At 43.5% G+C, this 19,760-nt stretch overlaps 3 protein-coding genes across 6 annotated transcripts; 2 read left to right on the top strand and 1 right to left on the bottom strand.

Annotated features, from left to right (window-relative positions):
• Window positions 1–484: 484 nt before the first annotated feature.
• On the bottom strand, window positions 485–4,348 carry selenot2 (selenoprotein T, 2). Of its 2 annotated transcripts, none has more exons than XM_034689939.1 (6): window positions 4,104–4,348; window positions 3,346–3,456; window positions 1,581–1,707; window positions 1,408–1,495; window positions 1,051–1,184; window positions 485–971 (listed from the first exon to the last, which is right to left on the bottom strand). In XM_034689939.1, exons 1-5 carry the CDS (start codon window positions 4,316–4,318, stop codon window positions 1,063–1,065), a joined length of 663 nt encoding a protein of 220 aa, XP_034545830.1. In that variant the 5' UTR covers window positions 4,319–4,348; the 3' UTR covers window positions 485–971; window positions 1,051–1,062. The 2 variants fall into 2 exon arrangements, with proteins under 2 accessions (XP_034545830.1, XP_034545829.1); XM_034689938.1 differs by having other exon boundaries at window positions 485–968.
• Window positions 3,304–13,648, top strand: LOC117817302 (cytochrome c oxidase assembly protein COX18, mitochondrial). Of its 3 annotated transcripts, none has more exons than XM_034689922.1 (8): window positions 3,304–3,485; window positions 6,985–7,180; window positions 7,453–8,262; window positions 9,526–9,626; window positions 9,720–9,874; window positions 10,118–10,233; window positions 10,403–10,510; window positions 13,154–13,648. In XM_034689922.1, exons 3-8 carry the CDS (start codon window positions 7,459–7,461, stop codon window positions 13,313–13,315), a joined length of 1,446 nt encoding a protein of 481 aa, XP_034545813.1. In that variant the 5' UTR covers window positions 3,304–3,485; window positions 6,985–7,180; window positions 7,453–7,458; the 3' UTR covers window positions 13,316–13,648. The 3 variants fall into 3 exon arrangements, with proteins under 3 accessions (XP_034545813.1, XP_034545814.1, XP_034545812.1); XM_034689921.1 differs by having other exon boundaries at window positions 3,305–3,485; window positions 7,448–8,262; XM_034689923.1 differs by lacking the exon at window positions 6,985–7,180 and having other exon boundaries at window positions 7,448–8,262.
• Window positions 13,649–14,305: 657 nt separating this feature from the next.
• Window positions 14,306–19,530, top strand: igfbp7 (insulin-like growth factor binding protein 7). The gene is made up of 5 exons (XM_034689936.1): window positions 14,306–14,845; window positions 16,573–16,682; window positions 17,048–17,155; window positions 17,309–17,435; window positions 18,828–19,530. Exons 1-5 carry the CDS (start codon window positions 14,425–14,427, stop codon window positions 18,848–18,850), a joined length of 789 nt encoding a protein of 262 aa, XP_034545827.1. The 5' UTR covers window positions 14,306–14,424; the 3' UTR covers window positions 18,851–19,530.
• The last annotated feature ends 230 nt before the right edge of the window (window positions 19,531–19,760 follow it).

Raw genomic sequence — 19,760 nt, 5'->3', positions numbered from 1 at the left:
AGGTGTTTACAGGTGTATAAAGGTATATAATGGTGTTTTCAGGTGTATAAAGGTATACACACGTGTATAAAGGTGTTTACAGGTGTATAAAGGTATATAATGGTGTTTTCAGGTGTAAAGGTGTATGCAGATGTATAAAGGTGTATGCAGATGTATAAAGGTATATACAGATGTTTTCAGGTGTATACAGGTGTACACAGGTGTTGCCAGGTGTATGAAGGTATATACACATGTATAAAGGTGTTTACAGGTGTATACAGGTGTTTTCAGGTGTAGTAAGGTATATACAGGTGTATAAAGGTATATAATGGTGTTTTCAGGTGTATAAAGGTGTATGCAGATGTATAAAGGTATATACAGATGTTTTCAGGTGTATACAGGTGTATGCAGATGTATAAAGGTATATACAGATGTTTTCAGGTGTTTACAGGTGTATAAAGGTGCATTAAGTTGATGTCATCATTAAACCAATATAACCACGCCGGTTTCTTCACCTCCATCTTTATTTTTGTTTCCAACATTTTACAAACTCAGTTGTGACATCATCATGACATCATCATATTGTCATGATGATGTCATGATATTCAACATTTATAGCAGACTCGTCTTGTAGGGCGTTTCAGTTTCCTGTCCGGAACTTCCTGCCCAGACCTCGGCTAATTAGCATGAGGCTAACTAGCATACAGTAAATTAGCATGAAGCTAACAAGGTACCGCAGCATGATTCTTTTCCTGCTGAACAAAATCAAACTAAATAAATTAACTCAAAAAGATGCAGACACATCGAGGAGAACAACTGACAGGTGCATCATGGGTACTGTAGTGCTGCTCCGTGATCCGGCGCAGGGGGAGCGCTCGCTTTGTGGCGGGTAACATCCGGCCGGGCCCCGCAGAGTCTGCTTTAAGGCTGGACCTTCATAAACGCCAGCGGCTAAACGTCCCACTGAGCCGGTACACCTGAATGCAGCACTGCTGAGGAGAAGGACAGGTGAGAAGGTCAAAAAACCTGCGTGCCCTTTACCTGTATCTGTTTATTTCTGTCCTGACTTACCTGTGTGTGGCTCTACGTGGAGGTGAAGCTCCTGGGATCCACCTGGTTCATCTTCAGGTGGTTGTCGAGGATCTGGAAGATTTCCTGAATGTTTGGAACGTGACCCGACTGAAGCTTCGACCAGAGGGGAACATCTGAGAGGGGAACCAAAACCACTGTTACACCCCCTCCATCACCTCTCCCTCCATCATCTCCTCCTCTTCCATCACCTCCTCCCCATTCTCCATCATAACCTCCCCCTCCTCTTCCATGACCTCCCCCTCCTTTTCCATCACCTCCTTCTCCTCTTCCTCCTCCTCCTCCTCCCTCCCCTCCTCCTCTTTCAGTGACATCCCGTGTAGACCAATCAGAACTCACCGTTCAGCATGACCTCGAAGGCTCCTGTAGACAGGAAGTGTGTCTCCATCATGTTGCAGAGGAAGAACGCCATCAGACACGAGAAGATCTGAAACACAGTCACCTGTTGAACATCCCAACATCCCGTTGTCACTGTAACCTTCTTTAAGATCTGTTGCCATAGCAGCAGGTACCTTGTTGTCCTGGCTCCAGGTCCAGGCTCGGGGAGTGTCGAGGCCGAGGAGGAGGAAGGGGTTCTGACCGCTGACGATGAGGAGGATCGAGAGCAGCTTCAGGTAGGAGAAGAGGTTCCCCACATACCTGAGGACAGGAAACACTGGTTAGACAAGTTTACACCTGTTCACCTGGTTTAACTGATTTAACTAGTCCCTCTGTGGTTACAGCTGGACTCTGTGGACCGGCTGCTGTCTGCGGACCTGCTGCGGTCTGTGGATCCAAGTCTGTGCTATGAGACATTACTATTGATCCCCAGGGGGAAATTCGGTTGTTGCAGCAACTCAGACATAAGTACAATCAAGAATAAGTTTAAATAAGTCAAATAAAATAAGTAAAAATAAAATCAGTAAAAATAAGTTATTTGACTTATTTTTACACCTACAGATTAAAAAGTTCATCCTATGTAAAGTTATAAAACATTCCCCCCCACAGTTCTAAAACGTTCACCCTGTACAGTTCTAAAAAGTGAATCTCCTTCAGTTCTAACGTTCACGTTGTACAGTTAAAACGTTGAACTCCATAAGTTGTAAAAAAAGTCCCCTAGTAGTTATAAAAAGTTCCCCCATAACAAGTATAAAAAATTCCCCTGTACAGTTATAAAAAGTTCATCCAGTACGGTTTTAAAAAGTTCCCCCGTACAGTTATAAAAAGTTCCCCCTGCACAGTTATAAAAAGTTCCCTCTGCACAGTTATAAAAAGTTCACCCAGTATGGTTCTAAAAAGTTTATCTTGCACAGTTATAAAAAGTTCCCTCTGCACAGTTATAAAAAGTTCCCTCTGCACAGTTATAAAAAGTTCCCCCGTACAGTTATAAAAAGTTCCCTCTGCACAGTTATAAAAGGTTCCCTCTGCACAGTTATAAAAGGTTCCCTCTGCACAGTTCTAAAAAGTTCCCCCTGTACAGTTATAAAAAGTTCATCCAGTACGGTTCTAAAAAGTTCCCCCTGCACAGTTATAAAAATTTCATCCAGTACGGTTTTAAAAAGTTCCCCTGTACAGTTCTAAAAAGTTCCCCCTGCACAGTTATAAAAAGTTCATCCAGTACGGTTTTAAAAAGTTCCCCTGTACAGTTCTAAAAAGTTCCCTCTGCACAGTTATAAAAAGTTCATCCAGTTTGGTTCTAAAAAGTTCCCCCTGCACAGTTATAAAAGGTTCCCTCTGCACAGTTATAAAAAGTTCCCTCTGCACAGTTATAAAAAGTTCCCCCGTACAGTTATAAAAAGTTCCCTCTGCACAGTTATAAAAGGTTCCCTCTGCACAGTTATAAAATGTTCCCTCTGCACAGTTATAAAAAGTTCCCCCGTACAGTTATAAAAAGTTCCCTCTGCACAGTTATAAAAAGTTCCCTCTGCAGTTATAAAAAGTCCGTCCAGTACCGTTATAAAAATGTCACCCTGTACTGTTCTAAAAAGTTCACCTTCTATAGTTATAAAAAGTTCCCCCGCACAGCTTGTCTATAGAAAAATGATCTTGTTAGATCTGAACTGTTTTTTGAACCGGGCTGTAAACATGTTTATTTCTGCTGTAAAGATCTATGAATGGGTGTGTATGTTTTTTTGAGTCAGTCTCAAGTGGACAGAGCTCACCTGTGCAGGGTGAATTAGTGCTGTCAGAGCTCACCTGTGCACTGTGAATTAGTGCTGTCAGAGCTCACCTGTGCACTGTGAATTAGTGCTGTCAGAGCTCACCTGTGCAGGGTGAATTAGTGCTGTCAGAACTCACCTGTTGAAGGTGGTTGGGGGGTAGTTTTCGCCCTCTATGCGGATGTCCGGGTACAGCTGGCTGATGGCTCTGGAGTACTCCTGGAACACTTTACTGTAACCTCAGGAGATACTGAAATCAAAAGAGGACACACCTGAGAGGTGAGCACAGCAGGTCAAAGCTCACCTGTTGAAGGTGTCTCTGAGGATAACACTGAGGTTCATGAGTTGATGGAAACAGATAGAATTAGTTAATAAACTCTCGTATTGATCTTAATTTAGTACAATTCAGTGTAGCCTCCTGGCTTGTTGCTGAGTTCACCTTTTCATACACCTTCTCCTTTCATACATTATAAAGATCAAAAAAACCAACAACAACATATTAATAATAATAATATTATTAATAATTATTATTTTAAAAATTAAATTAATTAATAGCATTAATAATATTATAAATAATATTAATAAAATTAATTAATATTACTATTAATCATATTATTATTATTATTAATATCATATTAATATTTTTATTAATAAAAATAAAAATAATAATGATAATAATAATATTGTTAACAATTATTATAAAAATGTTTAAATTAATTATATTATTATCTTTTTAATATTGTTGTTAATTAAAATAAAATAAAATAATAATAATAATTAATATTGATAATAATTAATATTATATTCATTAATATTAATAGTAATTATGAGAATAATAAAATAACCAATGCTCATCTCTGCAGCCAGCAGCTAGCTTTAGCCTCCGAGCTAACTCACCAGTACTGGAACCGGAGCACGGGCCCGGTGTACAGGGAGGGTTTGGCCGCCGTCCCGGGCTCAGAGTCGGGCAGGGGGTCCGGGGAGAGTCCGGGTCCGTCGGCCTGCTGGTGTCCGCGCTGTGAGCCGGATCTGCCGAGGTACACGTCTCGCACTGTGAGCGCCGTGAAGAGGAGCAGAGCCGCCAGCAGGCCCGCCTGGCTGTACTCCGCCATGTCTGCTGACAGGAAGGGGACTGATCTCCCCGGTAACACCATTCTGCAGTACACCGTTTCCGGTTCAACTTTTCACAATAAAATAAATAAAAGCTTCCAAAAAGACATGTTAGAACTCGAGTGAAGGTCTCAGTTTAAAGGTCCTAGTCTACCCTGCTGACACTCTTAGTTAAAACACTGATTCATTTAAATCACATATTCAAACATTTTGATATTTTTTAAAATGTATTTTAAAGAACCTTGACACTTGTTAAAATGATAACCTGCAATAAAATGGTGTATGGGGAGCTGGGAAGATACCCACTCTGTATTGCAGTTAAAAATTGTTATATAAAAATAATTATTGGGGGAGGTTGATCACAGGTAAAGAAAGAGAGTTAAACCGTATTATGTATAATTATCTGCTTAACCTGCACAACACAGGTGCCTATGTATCACCATAGGGTTTAAAGGTTAAACAGATACCTGTCTTACCTCTGGATCACACAGCAGTGTAACAACATTAACTGGCTTAGACGAACTGTTGAACAGAGGCTTAGAGATCAGTTTCTGCAAAAGTGGCAAGGTGAACTGGATAAAATGACATCATGTGATTTATATGTACAATTTAAACGAGATGTAAAACTAGTAAAATATTTGTTATTTGAAAACCAGAAGTATAGACAGGCTATCTGTAATTTTAGAATGAATAACACCAGGATCCCTAAGGCCACTGGACGGTTTAAAGGCCTGGATAGAAAACAGAGGATTTGTAATCTCTGTCATGATAATCGTGTGGGTGATGAGTACCATATTCTATTTGAATGCAGGAACACAAGCATTCTGAGTTATAGAGACAGGTTGATACCAAAGTATTATTTAAAATGTCCCTCTGTGTTTAAATTAATTCTACTTTTGCAATCAGATAAGCCGAAAGTTATCTGTAAATTAGGGGCTTTTCTGAAGAATGTCCTTCCATGGTTTAAAGGGGACATATCACGCTTTTTTCATCAACATATATTGGTCTGAGAGGTCCCCAAAACATGTCTTTAAAGTTTATGCTCAAAAAAACACTTTGAAATCAGATTTTGGTCTGCCTGAAAAGCCCTCTTCTTCAGTCCTCATCAGAACACTCTGTTTTCTCTCTGACCACGCCCCCTCAGGAAGTGGATGTGCCTCGGCTCTCCAGCACGTTGATCTAATGTTTACATGTTGGCTGAATATAAACGGCTGCTAAGAGATCACGTTACTTCAACCCTCTGAATCTGATCCTGACGGAGAGGCGCCTGTAGCAGGACCTTTCTGAAGGATAGGTCATAGATTTAGTGTTTCTTGTTGTTTTATTTATCAGTATGTAGACGTGTGTCTTGGTACACAGCTACCAACATGTAGCTATGTGGCTATGCTAACTAGCGCTAGCACTTATCCATGATAAATAAAAATCCTCCACTAGATCTTCAAATCTGCAGACCACGGGAGTAAAACCGACCTCTGCCAGAAAGGCAGCAGGACCTTTCTGAAGGATTGGTCATAGATTTAGTGTTTCTTGTTGTTTTATTTATCAGTATGTAGACGTGTGTCTTGGTACACAGCTACGAACATGTAGCTATGTGGCTATGCTAATTAGCGCTAGCACTTATCCATGATAAATAAAAATCATCCACTATATCTTCAAATCTGCAGACGTGGGGAGTCAAACCGACCTTTGTGTTTATTAAGACAGCCTACAACTAGCATGCCTCCCTCCTAAGCTCCTTGTTAGCACACATTTGTGCAGGTAATGAAAAACGGAGGAGGGATTCAGTATTATTTTATACAGTCTATGGGCTGAACAAGCTCCGAGCTCTGACTCCGTGACAGACCGGATATTGTTGTTACGTAACAAAAACACTGAAGTCTGAAACGGCTGGTTTCACATACATTTACAGAAAGGTGGAGAAATCAGAACAGGGGCAGAATGGATTTTTTTCATTCTCGGGGGGTTTGTAGACAGGGACACATATTTCAGGTAGAGAACCATTAAAAATTCAATTTTGCATGATATGTCACCTTTAAGTAAGATCTGCTGTACTTCAGCCATGCAGTGTGCCATCATTATATTGTTTTTTTATTTGTAATTTATGTTCTGTTTGCGGCTCCATATACCATTTGATCATGGTCTGAGCATCAAATTAAAATGAAATGAAATGAATTAAATCTGTCAGTTTTAAAGGACAACTGGAGCTAATCTGTGAAATAGATTAAAATTAGATTTCACAGGTTATTACAGATAAATAATAAATATGATACAGCTGATCTGATTAGGCTGCCTAATAGAGCTGTGTGTATAAAAACATCTTGAGATAGACTAGCTAAATTAAAAATGATCAAACATTAATAATCAGAAGTAAAGTCTGTGAATAAAACAGTTTAAAATCACATGAATCTTTCTTTTACACGTGACATTGATTAAAAACATTTATACTATACTTAAAAAAAAGCAATAGAAATATATTTTAAAACTGTCACTGCCTTTCTGTGTCTCAGTCTCTTATTGTGAAGGAAGAGTCTGTCTGTTTCCGGTTTGATTCTCGTGGTGGTTTCCTGGTTTATAAAAATCCATCAGCAGTTTAAAACCACATCAAACCATCATGTATATCTTTAAACATCAATAACAATGTTTCTAATTTAGGGATTCATTATTTCAGATTTTATTTTAAGACGTCATATCTCCACGACACGAGGGATAAACAGTGTGACGTCACATTCGTGCGACAGGCTGCTTCCTGCCGCTGGAGGAGGTAAAGGTGAAGGAGCAATAAAACCTGAATAAGGGTCGGATCCCCCTCACAGGAACTCCTCCAAGAACAGGGTCCAGGTCACCTGACGGCTCACGTCACACAGGTACATTCAACTGTAAGGTAACCAGGGGACTACAGACTGGATTTAAACCCTCTTAATGCTGAGGGTCCACCAGACCAGACACAAGGTCTATGCTGGTCTGGGCTGGTCTGTTAAGGTCTGTTATTATCTGTTCTGGTCTGTATGTTCTGGGTCAGTGAACTGGACTCTGGTGATGAGGATCTAAAGGCGGTTCTGTTATTGTTTTGTAGTTTTTTGTGTTTGAATACCTGTCCTACCTGTCCTACCTGTCCCCTCTATCTGTTTCAGGACAGGTTACCATGGTGATTGCGGGGGGGTTAATAAGGTCCTGTGTCCTGAAGCCCCGCCTCCTGAAGCCCCGCCCCCTGGACTTTTCTGGACAAGGATTCAGTTTTTCCCCAGTTCACAGAGAGTCACCTTCACCTGCTCACAGTCTCTCTGCACCTCTTTCTGCTGGACTCCCATCATGCAGGCTCAAGAGGGTACCTGTCAGGGACCTGTCCGGTGTCTGGACGGCGTCAGGACTCAGGGACCAGTCAGGTGCCCCATTGGTGTCAGGACTCAGGGAGCTGTCAGGTGCCCCAATGGCATCAGGACTCAGGGACCTGTCGGGTGCCCCTACGGCGTCAGGACTCGGGGACCTGTCAGGTGTCTGGACAGCATCAGGACTCAGGGACCTGTCAGGTGCCCCGACGGCGTCAGGAATCAGGGACCAGTCAGGTGCCCTTGCGGCGTCAGGATTCAGGGACCTGTCAGGTGCCCCGTGGGCTCCAGGACTCAGGAACCTGTCAGGTGTCTGGACAGGTTCAGGAGTGAGGAGGTTCTCGGGTGTCTGGACGGGTTCAGGAGTGAGGAGGTTCTCAGGTGTCTGGACGGGTTCAGGAGCGAGGGGGTTCTCAGGTGTTGCAGGTGATGAAGGATCAGCCGGCTGGTACAGCGTTGTGTCGGACTCGGCTCTGGTCCACCTGTGTGAGCACTTCCTGGTGAGCGTGCAGCAGGTGAGCGGGCTGCCGTGGTGGTCTAGCATCATCGTGGCGACGCTGTCAGTCAGAACGCTCGTCACTCTGCCGCTCGCCGCCTACCAGATGGTCATCATCGCCAAGGTAAGGGTTACAAAACGGGGACTCAACCAAACTTCAGTCAAGCTACTGTGAGGTAAAGAGGCGGGGCTTCAGCCTCCTCGCCAACAGCTACAGTGTTCCTGTCAATCAAGTCAGCCACGCCCTTATTTGGGCAAAACTCATAACTTTGTCCATTAGACGCTCTATGTAGTTTGGCTGTCGTGTAAAAAGTCTCCAGCAGGGGGCGACATGCTTCAACAAAACCATCACCAATGATCTCTTAGCTTTTTCACACACTCTGTTTCTTTCACACACACCGTCCTGCTACACACACACACACACACACACACACCGTCCTGCTACACACACACCGTCCTGCAACACACACACCATCCTGCTACACACACACCGTCCTGCAACACACACACCGTCCTGCAACACACACACCGTCCTGCTACACACACACACGGTCCTGCTACACACACACCGTCCTGCAACACACACACCGTCTTGCCACACACACACACACACACATCCTCCTGCTACACACAGACACACATCGTCCTGCTACACACACACAATCAGCCGATAAAGGAGAGTTAAGGTTTAGAGGTTCAGATGTAGACCTGGTTCTGATTTAGAGGGTGTAGATGGAAACCTGGTTAAAGTTTAGTGGTACAGATGTAGACCTCGTTCAATTTTAGAGGGTTCAGATGTAGACCTGGTTCAGGTTTAGAGGGTTCAGATGGAGACCTAGTTCAGGTTTAGAGGGTACAGGGGGAGACCTGGTTCTGGTTTAGGGGTTCACAGATGGAGACCTGGTTCTGGTTTAGGGGTTCACAGATAGAGACCTGGTTCAGGTTGAGAGTTACAGATGGAGACCTGGTTCTGATATAGAGGGCACAGGGGGAGACCTGGTTCAGGTTTAGAGTTACAGATGGAGACCTGGTTCAGGTTTAGAGGGTACAGATGGAGACCTGGTTCAGGTTCAGAGGGTACAGGGGGAGACCTGGTTCAGTTTTAGAGGGTTCAGATTCACCGTCCTGCTACACACACTCAGATCTCAACCTGTGGATTCATCAAACACAGACCCTTTACTTCCTGTTTGATAAAAACTACAAAGACCAGCGGCTTTAAAGGTGAAACTACAAATCTGACACACGTGTCAATGAACCAATCAGCTGCGAGCTACAGACAGGAAGTCAGACAGGAAGTCCGACAGGTGTTAGAGTGATCATTAATCAGAATGCTTGCCTCTGATTGGGTCCTGTAAAGTGCTTCATAGTGACCTCCATGTGTTCACAGGTGGAGGCCCTGAAGGCGGAGGTCTCTGAACTCGCCAAGAGACTCAAATATGAAGTCTCAGTCCGAGCAAGAGAGAGAGGCTGGACGGAGAAACAGAGCAGGTAAACAAACCAACAAGAACCACTGCTCGTCCTCAAAGAGTCCAGGTTCTGTGTAGAACCAGGTCACAGGTCTTTGTGTTCCTATGTGTTCAGGTTCCAGTTCAAGAAGAATCTGCGTCGTCTGGTCTCTCAGCTCTACATCCGGGACAACTGTCACCCCTTCAAAGCCAGTCTACTGGTCTGGGTCCAGCTCCCCTTGTGGATCAGCCTATCCTTTGCCCTCAGAAACCTGAGTCTTGATCAGTCCAGTAAGCCTGCACACAGTCTGGACCAGTTCAGTACACTGGTTCTTGGCAAGTTCAGCAACCTAAAACTGGACCATGTAATAAGTCCATATTGACCCTACTTAGGTCCAGAAACAGGACTTGGCTCAGGACCAGGACTGTTCTTTAGAACTAGTCTTGTCCTTACCCAGAACTTGTTTAGGCATAGACCAGTACTTGGTTTGTTCCTGGCCCAGGTCTTGATTCTTCTTGTTCTGGTCTCTGCAGCACAACACTCCGGTCTGGCGGCAGGGGGAGCGCTGTGGTTCCCCAACCTCACTGCACCGGACTCTACCTGGATCCTACCGGTCTGCCTCGGACTCACAAACCTGCTCATCGTAGAGGTCAGTGTGATCATTTGATGACGTCACCTCACCTGATGATGTCACATGACCTGATGATGTCACCTCACCTGATGATGTCAACTGACCTGATGATGTCACCTCACCTGATGATGTCACCTCACCTGATGATGTCACCTCACCTGATGATGTCACCTTTCTTCAATTTAAGGTGTTTTCTCTCCAGCGGGTCGACCCGACGCGTTTCCAGAAGTTTCTGACGAATTTCATTCGAACGATTTCAGTCCTGATGATCCCCGTCGCCGCAACAGTCCCCTCAGTGAGTAAAAACAGTCAGTAAATAAATACAGTCGGTAAATACAGTCAGAAAATACAGTCATTAAATACAGTCAGTAAATACAGTCAGTAAATAAATACAGTCAGTAAATAAATACAGTCAGTAAATACAGTCGGTAAATACAGTCAGAAAATACAGTCAGTAAATACAGTCAGTAAATAAATACAGTCAGTAAATAAATACAGTCAGTAAATACAGTCGGTAAATACAGTCAGAAAATACAGTCAGAAAATACAATCGGTAAATACAGTGAGTAAATACAGTCAGAAAATACAGTCAGTAAATACAGTCAGTAAATAAATACAGTCAGTAAATAAATACAGTCAATAAATACAGTCAGTAAATATAGTCAGTAAATACAATCGGTAAATACAATCTATAAATACAGTGAGTAAATACAGTCAGAAAATACAGTCAGTAAATACAGTCAATAAATACAGTCAATAAATACAGTCAGTAAATACAGTCAGTAAATACAGTCAGTAAATACAGTCAGTCAGTAAATACAGTCTGTAAATACAGTCAGTAAATACAATCTATAAATACAGTCAGTAAATACAATCTATAAATACAGTCAGTAAATACAGTCTGTCAGTAAATACAGTCTGTAAATACAGTCAGTAAATACAGTCAGTCAGTAAATACAATCTATAAATACAGTCAGTAAATACAGTCAGTAAATACAGTCAGTCAATAAATACAGTCTATAAATACAGTCAGTCAATAAATAGTCTATAAATACAGTCAGTAAATACAGTCAATAAATACAGTCAGTCAGTAAAAACAGTCAGAAAATACAGTCAGTAAATACAGTCAATAAATACAGTCAGTCAGTAAATACAGTCAGTAAATAAATACAGTCAGTAAATACAGTCAGTAAATACAGTCAATAAATACAGTCAGTAAATACAGTCAATAAATACAGTCAGTAAATACAGTCAGTAAATACAGTCTATAAATACAGTCAGTAAATACAGTCTATAAATACAGTCAGTCAGTAAATAAATACAGTCAGTCAGTAAATACAGTCAGTAAAAGCAGTCAGTAAATACAGTCAGTAAATACAGTCAGTAAATACAGTAAGTTAGTAAATACAGTCAGTAAATACAGTAAGTTAGTAAATACAGTCAGTAAAAGCAGTCAGAAAATACAGTCAGAAAATACAGTCAGTAAATACAGTCTATAAATACAGTCAGTAAATACAGTCAGTAAAAGCAGTCAGAAAATACAGTCAGAAAATACAGTCAGTAAATACAATACAATAAAGGAGAGACCTGGTTCAGGTTTAGAGATTCAGATGGAGACCTGGTTCTGGTTTAGAGGGTACAGATGAAGACCTAGTTTGGGTTTAGAGGGTGTATAAATAGACCTGGTTCAGGTTTAGAGGGTGTAGATGAAGACCTGGTTCAGGTTTAAAAGGGTGTAGATGAAGACCCGGTTCAGGTTTACAACTACATATGGGAACATGGTTCAGGTTTAGAGGGTGTAGATATAGACCTGGTTCAGGTTTAGAAGTACAGATGGAGACCTGGTTCTGGTTTAGAGGGTACAGATGGAGACTTGGTTCAGGTTTAGAGGGTGTATAAATAGACCTGGTTCAGGTTTAGAAGTACAGATGGAGACCTGGTTCTGGTTTAGAGGGTACAGATGGAGACCTGGTTCTGGTTTAGAGGGTACAGAGGGAGACCTGGTTCTGGTTTAGAGGGTACAGATGGAGACCTGGTTCAGGTTTAGAGGTACAGATGGAGACCTGGTTCAGGTTTAGAGGGTACAGATGGAGACCTGGTTCTGGTTTAGAGGGTACAGATGGAGACCTGGTTCAGGTTTAGAGGTACAGATGGAGACCTGGTTCTGGTTTAGAGGGTACAGATGGAGACCTGCTTCAGGTTTAGAGGGTACAGATGGAGACCTGGTTCAGGTTTAGAGGTACAGATGGAGACCTGGTTCTGGTTTAGAGGGTACAGATGGAGACCAGGTTCAGGTTTAGAGGGTACAGATGGAGACCTGGTTCAGGTTTAGAGGTACAGATGGAGACCTGGTTCAGGTTTAGAGGGTACAGATGGAGACCTGGTTCAGGTTTAGAAGTACAGATGGAGACCAGGTTCAGGTTTAGAGGGTACAGATGGAGACCTGGTTCAGGTTTAGAGGTACAGATGGAGACCTGCTTCAGGTTTAGAAGTACAGATGGAGACCAGGTTCAGGTTCAGAGTCTGGCCTCAGGTGTGTTTTCTGAAACATGCTCAGGTGTGTCTGACATTCCTGAACTCCTTCATCAGATTAAACACATTCAGACACGTTTATCAGCCAACATGCAGAAAACATGCTGCTGCTGGGACACGCACCTGGACCAGGACTTTACCTGAGCCAGGACTAGTCCTGAACCAGGACCAGAAATTAAGACTGACCAGCAATGAAACCTTTATTCATGACGTCACAGAGACGTTTTTATTCATCAATAGAAATCTTTAAATCTACATGTTGATGTTTTAGTTTCACTGTCTCTGAGTCACTAACACACACCCTGTTGTTTTTACCCCCTCCACACACACACACACACACACACACACACACACACACACACACACACACACACACACACACTAACACACACACACACACACACAGTCCATGGCTCTGTACTGGTTTGTCTCCAGCCTGGTCGGGTTCAGTCACAACCTTCTCCTTCGATCTCCGACGGTCCACAAAATCCTCAGACTGAGAACTCAAAGATCTGAGTCCCCGTACCGAGACCTGCTGTCTGCCTTCACCAACAAGTACTTCAAATAAATACTACAGAGTACTGTAAACAAATACTGCAGAGTACTGTAAACAAATACTACAGAGTACTGTAAACAAATACTGAACGTACTGTGACTAAATCAACAAATACTGCAGCCTGTTTGGAACAGCTCATGACATTTGATCCTGTTAAAAGAATCACTGCTCTGAATGTGAACTGATGAAGTCTGATGTTATACAAGTGTACTCCTGCTGTAAATACACAAATGAAATATGCTCTGTGTGTGTGTGTGTGTGTGTGTGTGTGTGTGTAACTTCCTGCTCCATGTGAACACAGTTTGAACAAATACAGGAAGATTAAATTTGACCTCTGCCTTGAAATATTTCCTGTTTACTGTTTTCCCACTGACCGACTGAAACATTCCAAGAGTTTAAGATAGACATTTAATCCCCAGTTTATCAACATTATTAGATCATTTAACATTTCAACATCACTTTATCAACATAACAATCTCTTATTGGTGACATGCACACATTGCTGGGTCTGCATTCACTTTTCTTTGTTGCTTTTTTCAAGATTTTTACTAATAAACTGATTATTTATTTACATTTCTATAAAATCCTTTAAAAAAGATTTGATGTTTAGTTTTTTGGAGATGTTTAAATCTCAGAGTGTTTGTGGAGTAGTGAGGTGAGAGATTACACAGGTGTTAGTTATGTCTGAATAATAGCTGCCTTGAGTCTCAGGCGGTCACTGTCAGTGTTTATGGATCCTTGTGAACAGCTGATTGAAGTCTGATTTGACTTTCAGTGACTAGTAATAATAATAATAATAATAATTAATATAAATACAGTCATTTCATGTTCAGAAGCTCTCAGAGATTCATCACTATTTGAAACATAAAACCGGAAATGAGCACAAAGTTTAAAAGTAAGATTTTATTGTTTTTGATCACTAAATTATTTCTGCACATATTATTGTTCCTGGAACTAAAGACTTCAGTCTAACTCTGACCAATCAGCTGAGGGGGGCGGGGCGAGCTGCTTGAGACAGCTCTCAGCCTCCACTTAGAGCTCAGACCAGGACCCAGCCGCGACCAGGACCCAGCACAAACCAGGACTTGTTTCAAACACTCCATATCAAAGACCTCATCACCATGAAGACTCTACTCTTTCTGCTTCCGGTTCTGGCGCTCCTCTCGGTCCCGGTTTCTGCGGGTCCAGGTTGTGGACCATGTGACCCGGATCAGTGCGCCCCCCTCCCTACAGAGGGCTGCCAGGCGGGCTCTCTGATGGACGCGTGCGGCTGCTGCTCCGTGTGCGCCGCGGCGGATGGAGAGCTGTGCGGTGGCCGCCGCGCCGCAGCGCGCCGCTGCGGATCCGGGCTGGAGTGCGTCAAGAGCGTCGAGGACAAGAAGAGAAAGCTGGGGGTCTGCGTCTGCAAGAGCAACTACGAGGTCTGCGGGACCGACGGGACCACATACCGGAGCGGCTGCGACCTGAAGAGAGCCAGCCTGACAGTCGAGACCGAGGGCAAAGAACCCATCACCATCCAGAACAAGGGACGCTGCGCCACAGGTGAGACTGAGACCCACAGGTGAGACATGAGACTGAGACCCACAGGTGAGACTGAGACCCACAGGTGAGACTGAGACCCACAGGTGAGACATGAGACTGAGACCCACAGGTGAGACTGAGACCCACAGGTGAGACTGAGACCCACAGGTGAGACATGAGACTGAGACCCACAGGTGAGACTGAGACCCACAGGTGAGACTGAGACCCACAGGTGAGACTGACACAGGTGAGACATGAGACTGAGACCCACAGGTGAGACTAAGACCCACAGGTGAGACTGAGACCCAGACATGAGACTGAGACCCACAGGTGAGACTGAGACCCACAGGTGAGACTGACACAGGTGAGACTGAGACCCACAGGTGAGACATGAGACTGAGACTGAGACCCACAGGTGAGACAGAGATCCAGGTGAGACTGAGACCCAGGTGAGACTGAGACCCAGGTGAGACTGAGACCCACAGGTGAGACATGAGACTGAGACTGAGACACAGGTGAGACATGAGACTGAGACCCAGGTGAGACTAAGACCCACAGGTGAGACATGAGACTGAGACCCAGGTGAGACTAAGACCCACAGGTGAGACATGAGACTGAGACTGACCCACAGTAGAGACATGAGACTGAGACTGAGACCCACAGGTGAGACTGAGACAGGTGAGACTGAGACACAGGTGTGTGTGTGTGTGTGTGTGTGTGTTTTTCTCTCTGTTTGTGTGTGTTTATGTGTGTCTGTGTGTGTCTGTGTGTTTCTGTGTGTGTTTCTCTGTGTTTCTCTGTGTGTGTGTGTGTGTGTGTGTGTGTGTGTGTGTGTGTGTGTGTGTGTGTGTGTGTTTCTCTGTATGTGTGTGTGTGTTTGGACATGTTATTCTGCTGTGAGGCTCTCTGACTCTAACTCTCTCTGACGATGATGATCCTCCTTCATCCCTCTAAAAAAACACCGAATTCTTCCTTCATGAAAAACCTCACTGAGCATGCTCAGAACCTCACTGAGCACGCTCAGAACAAACTGAGGTCAGACTGAACTGAATTCCTCTGAGGTCACTGAGGATTTTCTCTCGGAGGATTCCTGCGACTTGTTTCATCCTGTTTCACATTCAAGTGGAAACTTCCCCTCAAAACCTCCATCCCTGATTCTAATAACCCCAAATACCCGTCTGTCTCTCTGCCAGTCTGTCTCTCCACCCGTCTGTCTCTCTGTCTGTCTGTCTGTCTGTCTCTCTGTCCGCCTGCCTGTCTGTCTGTCTCTCTGCCTGCCTGTCTGTCTCTCTCTCTGCCAGTCTGTCTCTCCACCCGTCTGTCTCTCTGCCTCTGTCTGTCTGTCTGCCTGTCTGTCTGCCTGTCTGTCTCTCTGCCTGCCTGTCTGTCTGTCTCTCTGCCCGTCTGTCTCTCTGCCTGTCTGTCTCTCTGCCTGTCTGTCTCTCTGCCCGTCTGTCTCTCTGCCTCTCTGTCTGTCTGTCTGTCTCTCCACCCGTCTGTCTCTCTGCCTCTCTGTCTGCCTGTCTGCCTGTCTGTCTCTCTGTCTCTCTGCCCGTCTGTCTGTCTGCCTATCTGTCTGTCTGTCTGCCTGTCTGTCTCTCTGCCCGTCTGTCTGTCTGTCTCTCTGCCTATCTGTCTGTCTGTCTGTCTGTCTGTCTCTCTCTGCCTGCCTGTCTGTCTGTCTACCCGTCTGTCTGTCTGTCTGTCTGTCTGTATGTTCACCTGTCTGTCTGTCTGTCTGTCTGCAGCTCCGGTCATCGTCACTCCTCCAGGTGAGGTCTACAACGTGAGTGGCTCTCAGGTGTACCTGAGCTGTGAGGCAGTGGGCGTGCCCACACCTGTGCTCACCTGGAAAAAGGTGAGCGATCTCCGTCCTTGAAACAGAAGTCTTAAAGTCGGTCTAAAGATGAAGTCAGGCAGATAACTCAGTGACCCCCTCCCACCCGGGCTTCCTGTTTGGCTCACTTCCTGCTTCCTGTTTGAAACAATAAGAGTCCGCTCGAGATCAAACAGGAAACAAATTAGGAAATTAAAGTTGAACTTCTGAGAGACTTGAGGACACTAGAGGTGGTTTTATCTGATATCTGAAACAAACCGACCAATCAGAGGCTGCCGCTCGATTGATAGGAAATGATTACTAACGTGTGTTTATAAAAGTAAACATTTCAAAAGAAGAGCTGCTAAAAAAAGACTCTGGATGATGAAGATGTTGTTTTCACTCAGGTCCTCACTGGGAGAAAGAGGATGGAGCTTCTTCCTGGAGATCGGGACAATCTGGCGATTCAGACGAGAGGAGGACCCGAAAAACACGAAGTGACCGGCTGGGTGCTCGTACGTCTATCTATCTATCTATCTATCTGTCTGTCTGTCTGTCTGTCTGTCTGTCTGTCTGTCTGTCTGTCTGTCTGTCTGTCTGTCTGTCTGTCTGTCTGTCTGTCTGTCTATCTCGGTGTGCTCGACAGTAACAGCTCTGTTTCCTGTTAGATCTCCCCTCTGACCAAAGAAGAAGAAGGATCGTACGAATGTCACGCCGCCAACTCCAAAGGAGAAGCTTCAGCTGTCGGATCCATTCACCTGGTTGAGTCCATCGATGACATCACTGTCAAGAAAGGTAAACATGACAACAAAATACGCCGCAGTCAGATCAACAAACACGACAAAAAACAAAACAAAACACAATAACTTAAAACAACAAACACGACAACTTAAAGGTGACATATCATGCAAACTGGACTTTTTAATGGTTCTCTCCCTGAAATATGTGTCCCTGTCTACAAACCCCCTGAAAAGTAAAAGACTCCATTCTGCCCCTGTTCTGATTTCTCCACCTTTCTGTAAATGTGTGCTGAAACCAGCCGTTTCAGTTTTCAGTGTTTTTCATACGTCACAACGCCATCCGGTCTGTAACAGGAAGTCAGAGCTCGGAGCTTGTTCAGCCCATAGACTGTATAAAATACAACTCAACCCCTCCTCCGTTTTTCATTCCCTGCACACATGTGTGCTAACAAGGAGCTTAGGAGGGAGGCATGCTAGTTGTAGGCTGTCTTAATAAACACAAAGGTCGCTTTGACTCCCCACGTCTGCAGATTTGAAGATTTAGTGGATGATTTTTATTTATCATGGAAAAGTGCTAGCGCTAGTTAGCATAGCCACATAGCTACATGTCTGTAGCTGTGTACCAAGACACACGTCGACATGCTGACAAATAAAACAACAAGAAACACTAAATCTGTGACCAATGGTTCAGAAAGGTCCTGCTGCAGGCGCCTCTCCGTCAGGATCAGATTCTGGATCAGATTCAGAGGGTTGAAGTAACGCGGGTCTGTGAGCAGCCGTGTATATTCAGCCAACATGTAAACATTAGATCGACGTGCTGGACAGCCGAGGCCACACCCACTTCCTGAGGGGGCGTGGTCAGAGAGCTCATTCTCATTTAAAGGCACAGACACAGAAAACAGCCTGTTCTGAGCAGGGCTGAAGAAGAGGGGTTTACAGGCAGACCAAAATCTGATTTCAAAGAGTTTTTATGAGCAATAAACTTTAAAGACATGTTTTGGGGACCTCTTAGACCAGTATATGTTGATGAAAAAGAGCAGAATATGTCACCTTTAAAACAACACAACAACACGACAGCATAAAACAACAAACAGGACAAACTACAGAGAACTTCAGAAACACAACAAACGAGAGTAACGACTGAATGTTCACCAAAGAGTCTCTGCAGCAGTTACTGTTAGACTCTGAGGCCGCCTCTTTAACTCCACAGCTCCCCCTACTGGACCAAGTCAGACCACATTTAACAGAAACATTGTCTCCTCTTTTTAAAGCTCAAACTTTCAAACTTTGACTTCATTATTTTTAACGTTTTGATAAATATTTAAATCGATCATCATGTTTAAATAAACAAACAAAAGAAAGAACATCGCTCTGACGTGAGAATGTTTCCTCACCAACTTCATACGACTTAAAAACTTGAATATCTGATGATGTCATTTTCTTTCAGTGATGAAGGACGATGAGCTGTGACCAGCTGATCAGAGATCCACGGAGACGATCAGCTGATCAGAGATCCATGGACACGTTATTTTTGTAGTCCTATATAGAATTCGTAGTCTTATTTTGAGTTTTTGTTTAAGTTTTAACCTTTTTGTTTTTATCAAATTATTCACATTTTAATATTTGTCTTTTATTTTGTTAGTTTTCTGAGTCACTCAGGCTTTTACTTTGGAAAGATCTGCAGTTTCCTTCCTTAAACACATCGTGATGCTTTCAGGTGCTCATTAGTTGTTGGAGAACTCTAAAAAACCTCAGACATTTGTAATGAACTGATGCACCTAAACGCAGCACGGTGTGTGTGGTTGGTGGTCTTTGTGTCCGCCCTGTGATGGGCCAGTGACCTGTCCGGGTGTAACCCCGCCTCTCACTCAGTGACCGCTGTGATTGGCTGATCAGGATGAGTCGTATAGATAAAAGATTGATGAATAAACTGATTAATATCAAATTCTGTTTGTCCAAGCTCCGCTTTGTAGAGCTCAAATTTATCTTTGAGAGAAATAAACGATGAGAAATGTTAAATAAATCAAAGAAGACGTGTTTGTATCCATGAAACTGATCAATGATCCATTTTACTGTCATCATCATCACTGTACTGTTTTCATATATCTTTGTTTACTTGTTCTGGTTTTTAATAAACACAGTATGAGTCACTTTGTGATGTTTCTCCCCCCCTCACATAAAATATAAAAACATGTTTGATTTAAAGTCGTGAAAAATGATCGCTCCAGAGTTTAATCCTGTTTTTAACACATTCACATCACTCAGCAGGAACTCAGTTTCTATAGCTGCAGTATGATTTAATGTTATATATATAGTATAGTATATAGTATGTTTGACCTATGACCTGCTGGATGAGTCACATGATGTTTAGGAACCAATA

The sequence above is a fragment of the Notolabrus celidotus genome, chromosome 8 (assembly GCF_009762535.1).
Source record: "Notolabrus celidotus isolate fNotCel1 chromosome 8, fNotCel1.pri, whole genome shotgun sequence".
In the NCBI taxonomy this organism is placed as follows: domain Eukaryota; kingdom Metazoa; phylum Chordata; class Actinopteri; order Labriformes; family Labridae; genus Notolabrus; species Notolabrus celidotus.
The sequence above is the reverse complement of the archived record's forward strand: the minus strand, read 5'-3'. Positions and strand labels throughout refer to the sequence as shown.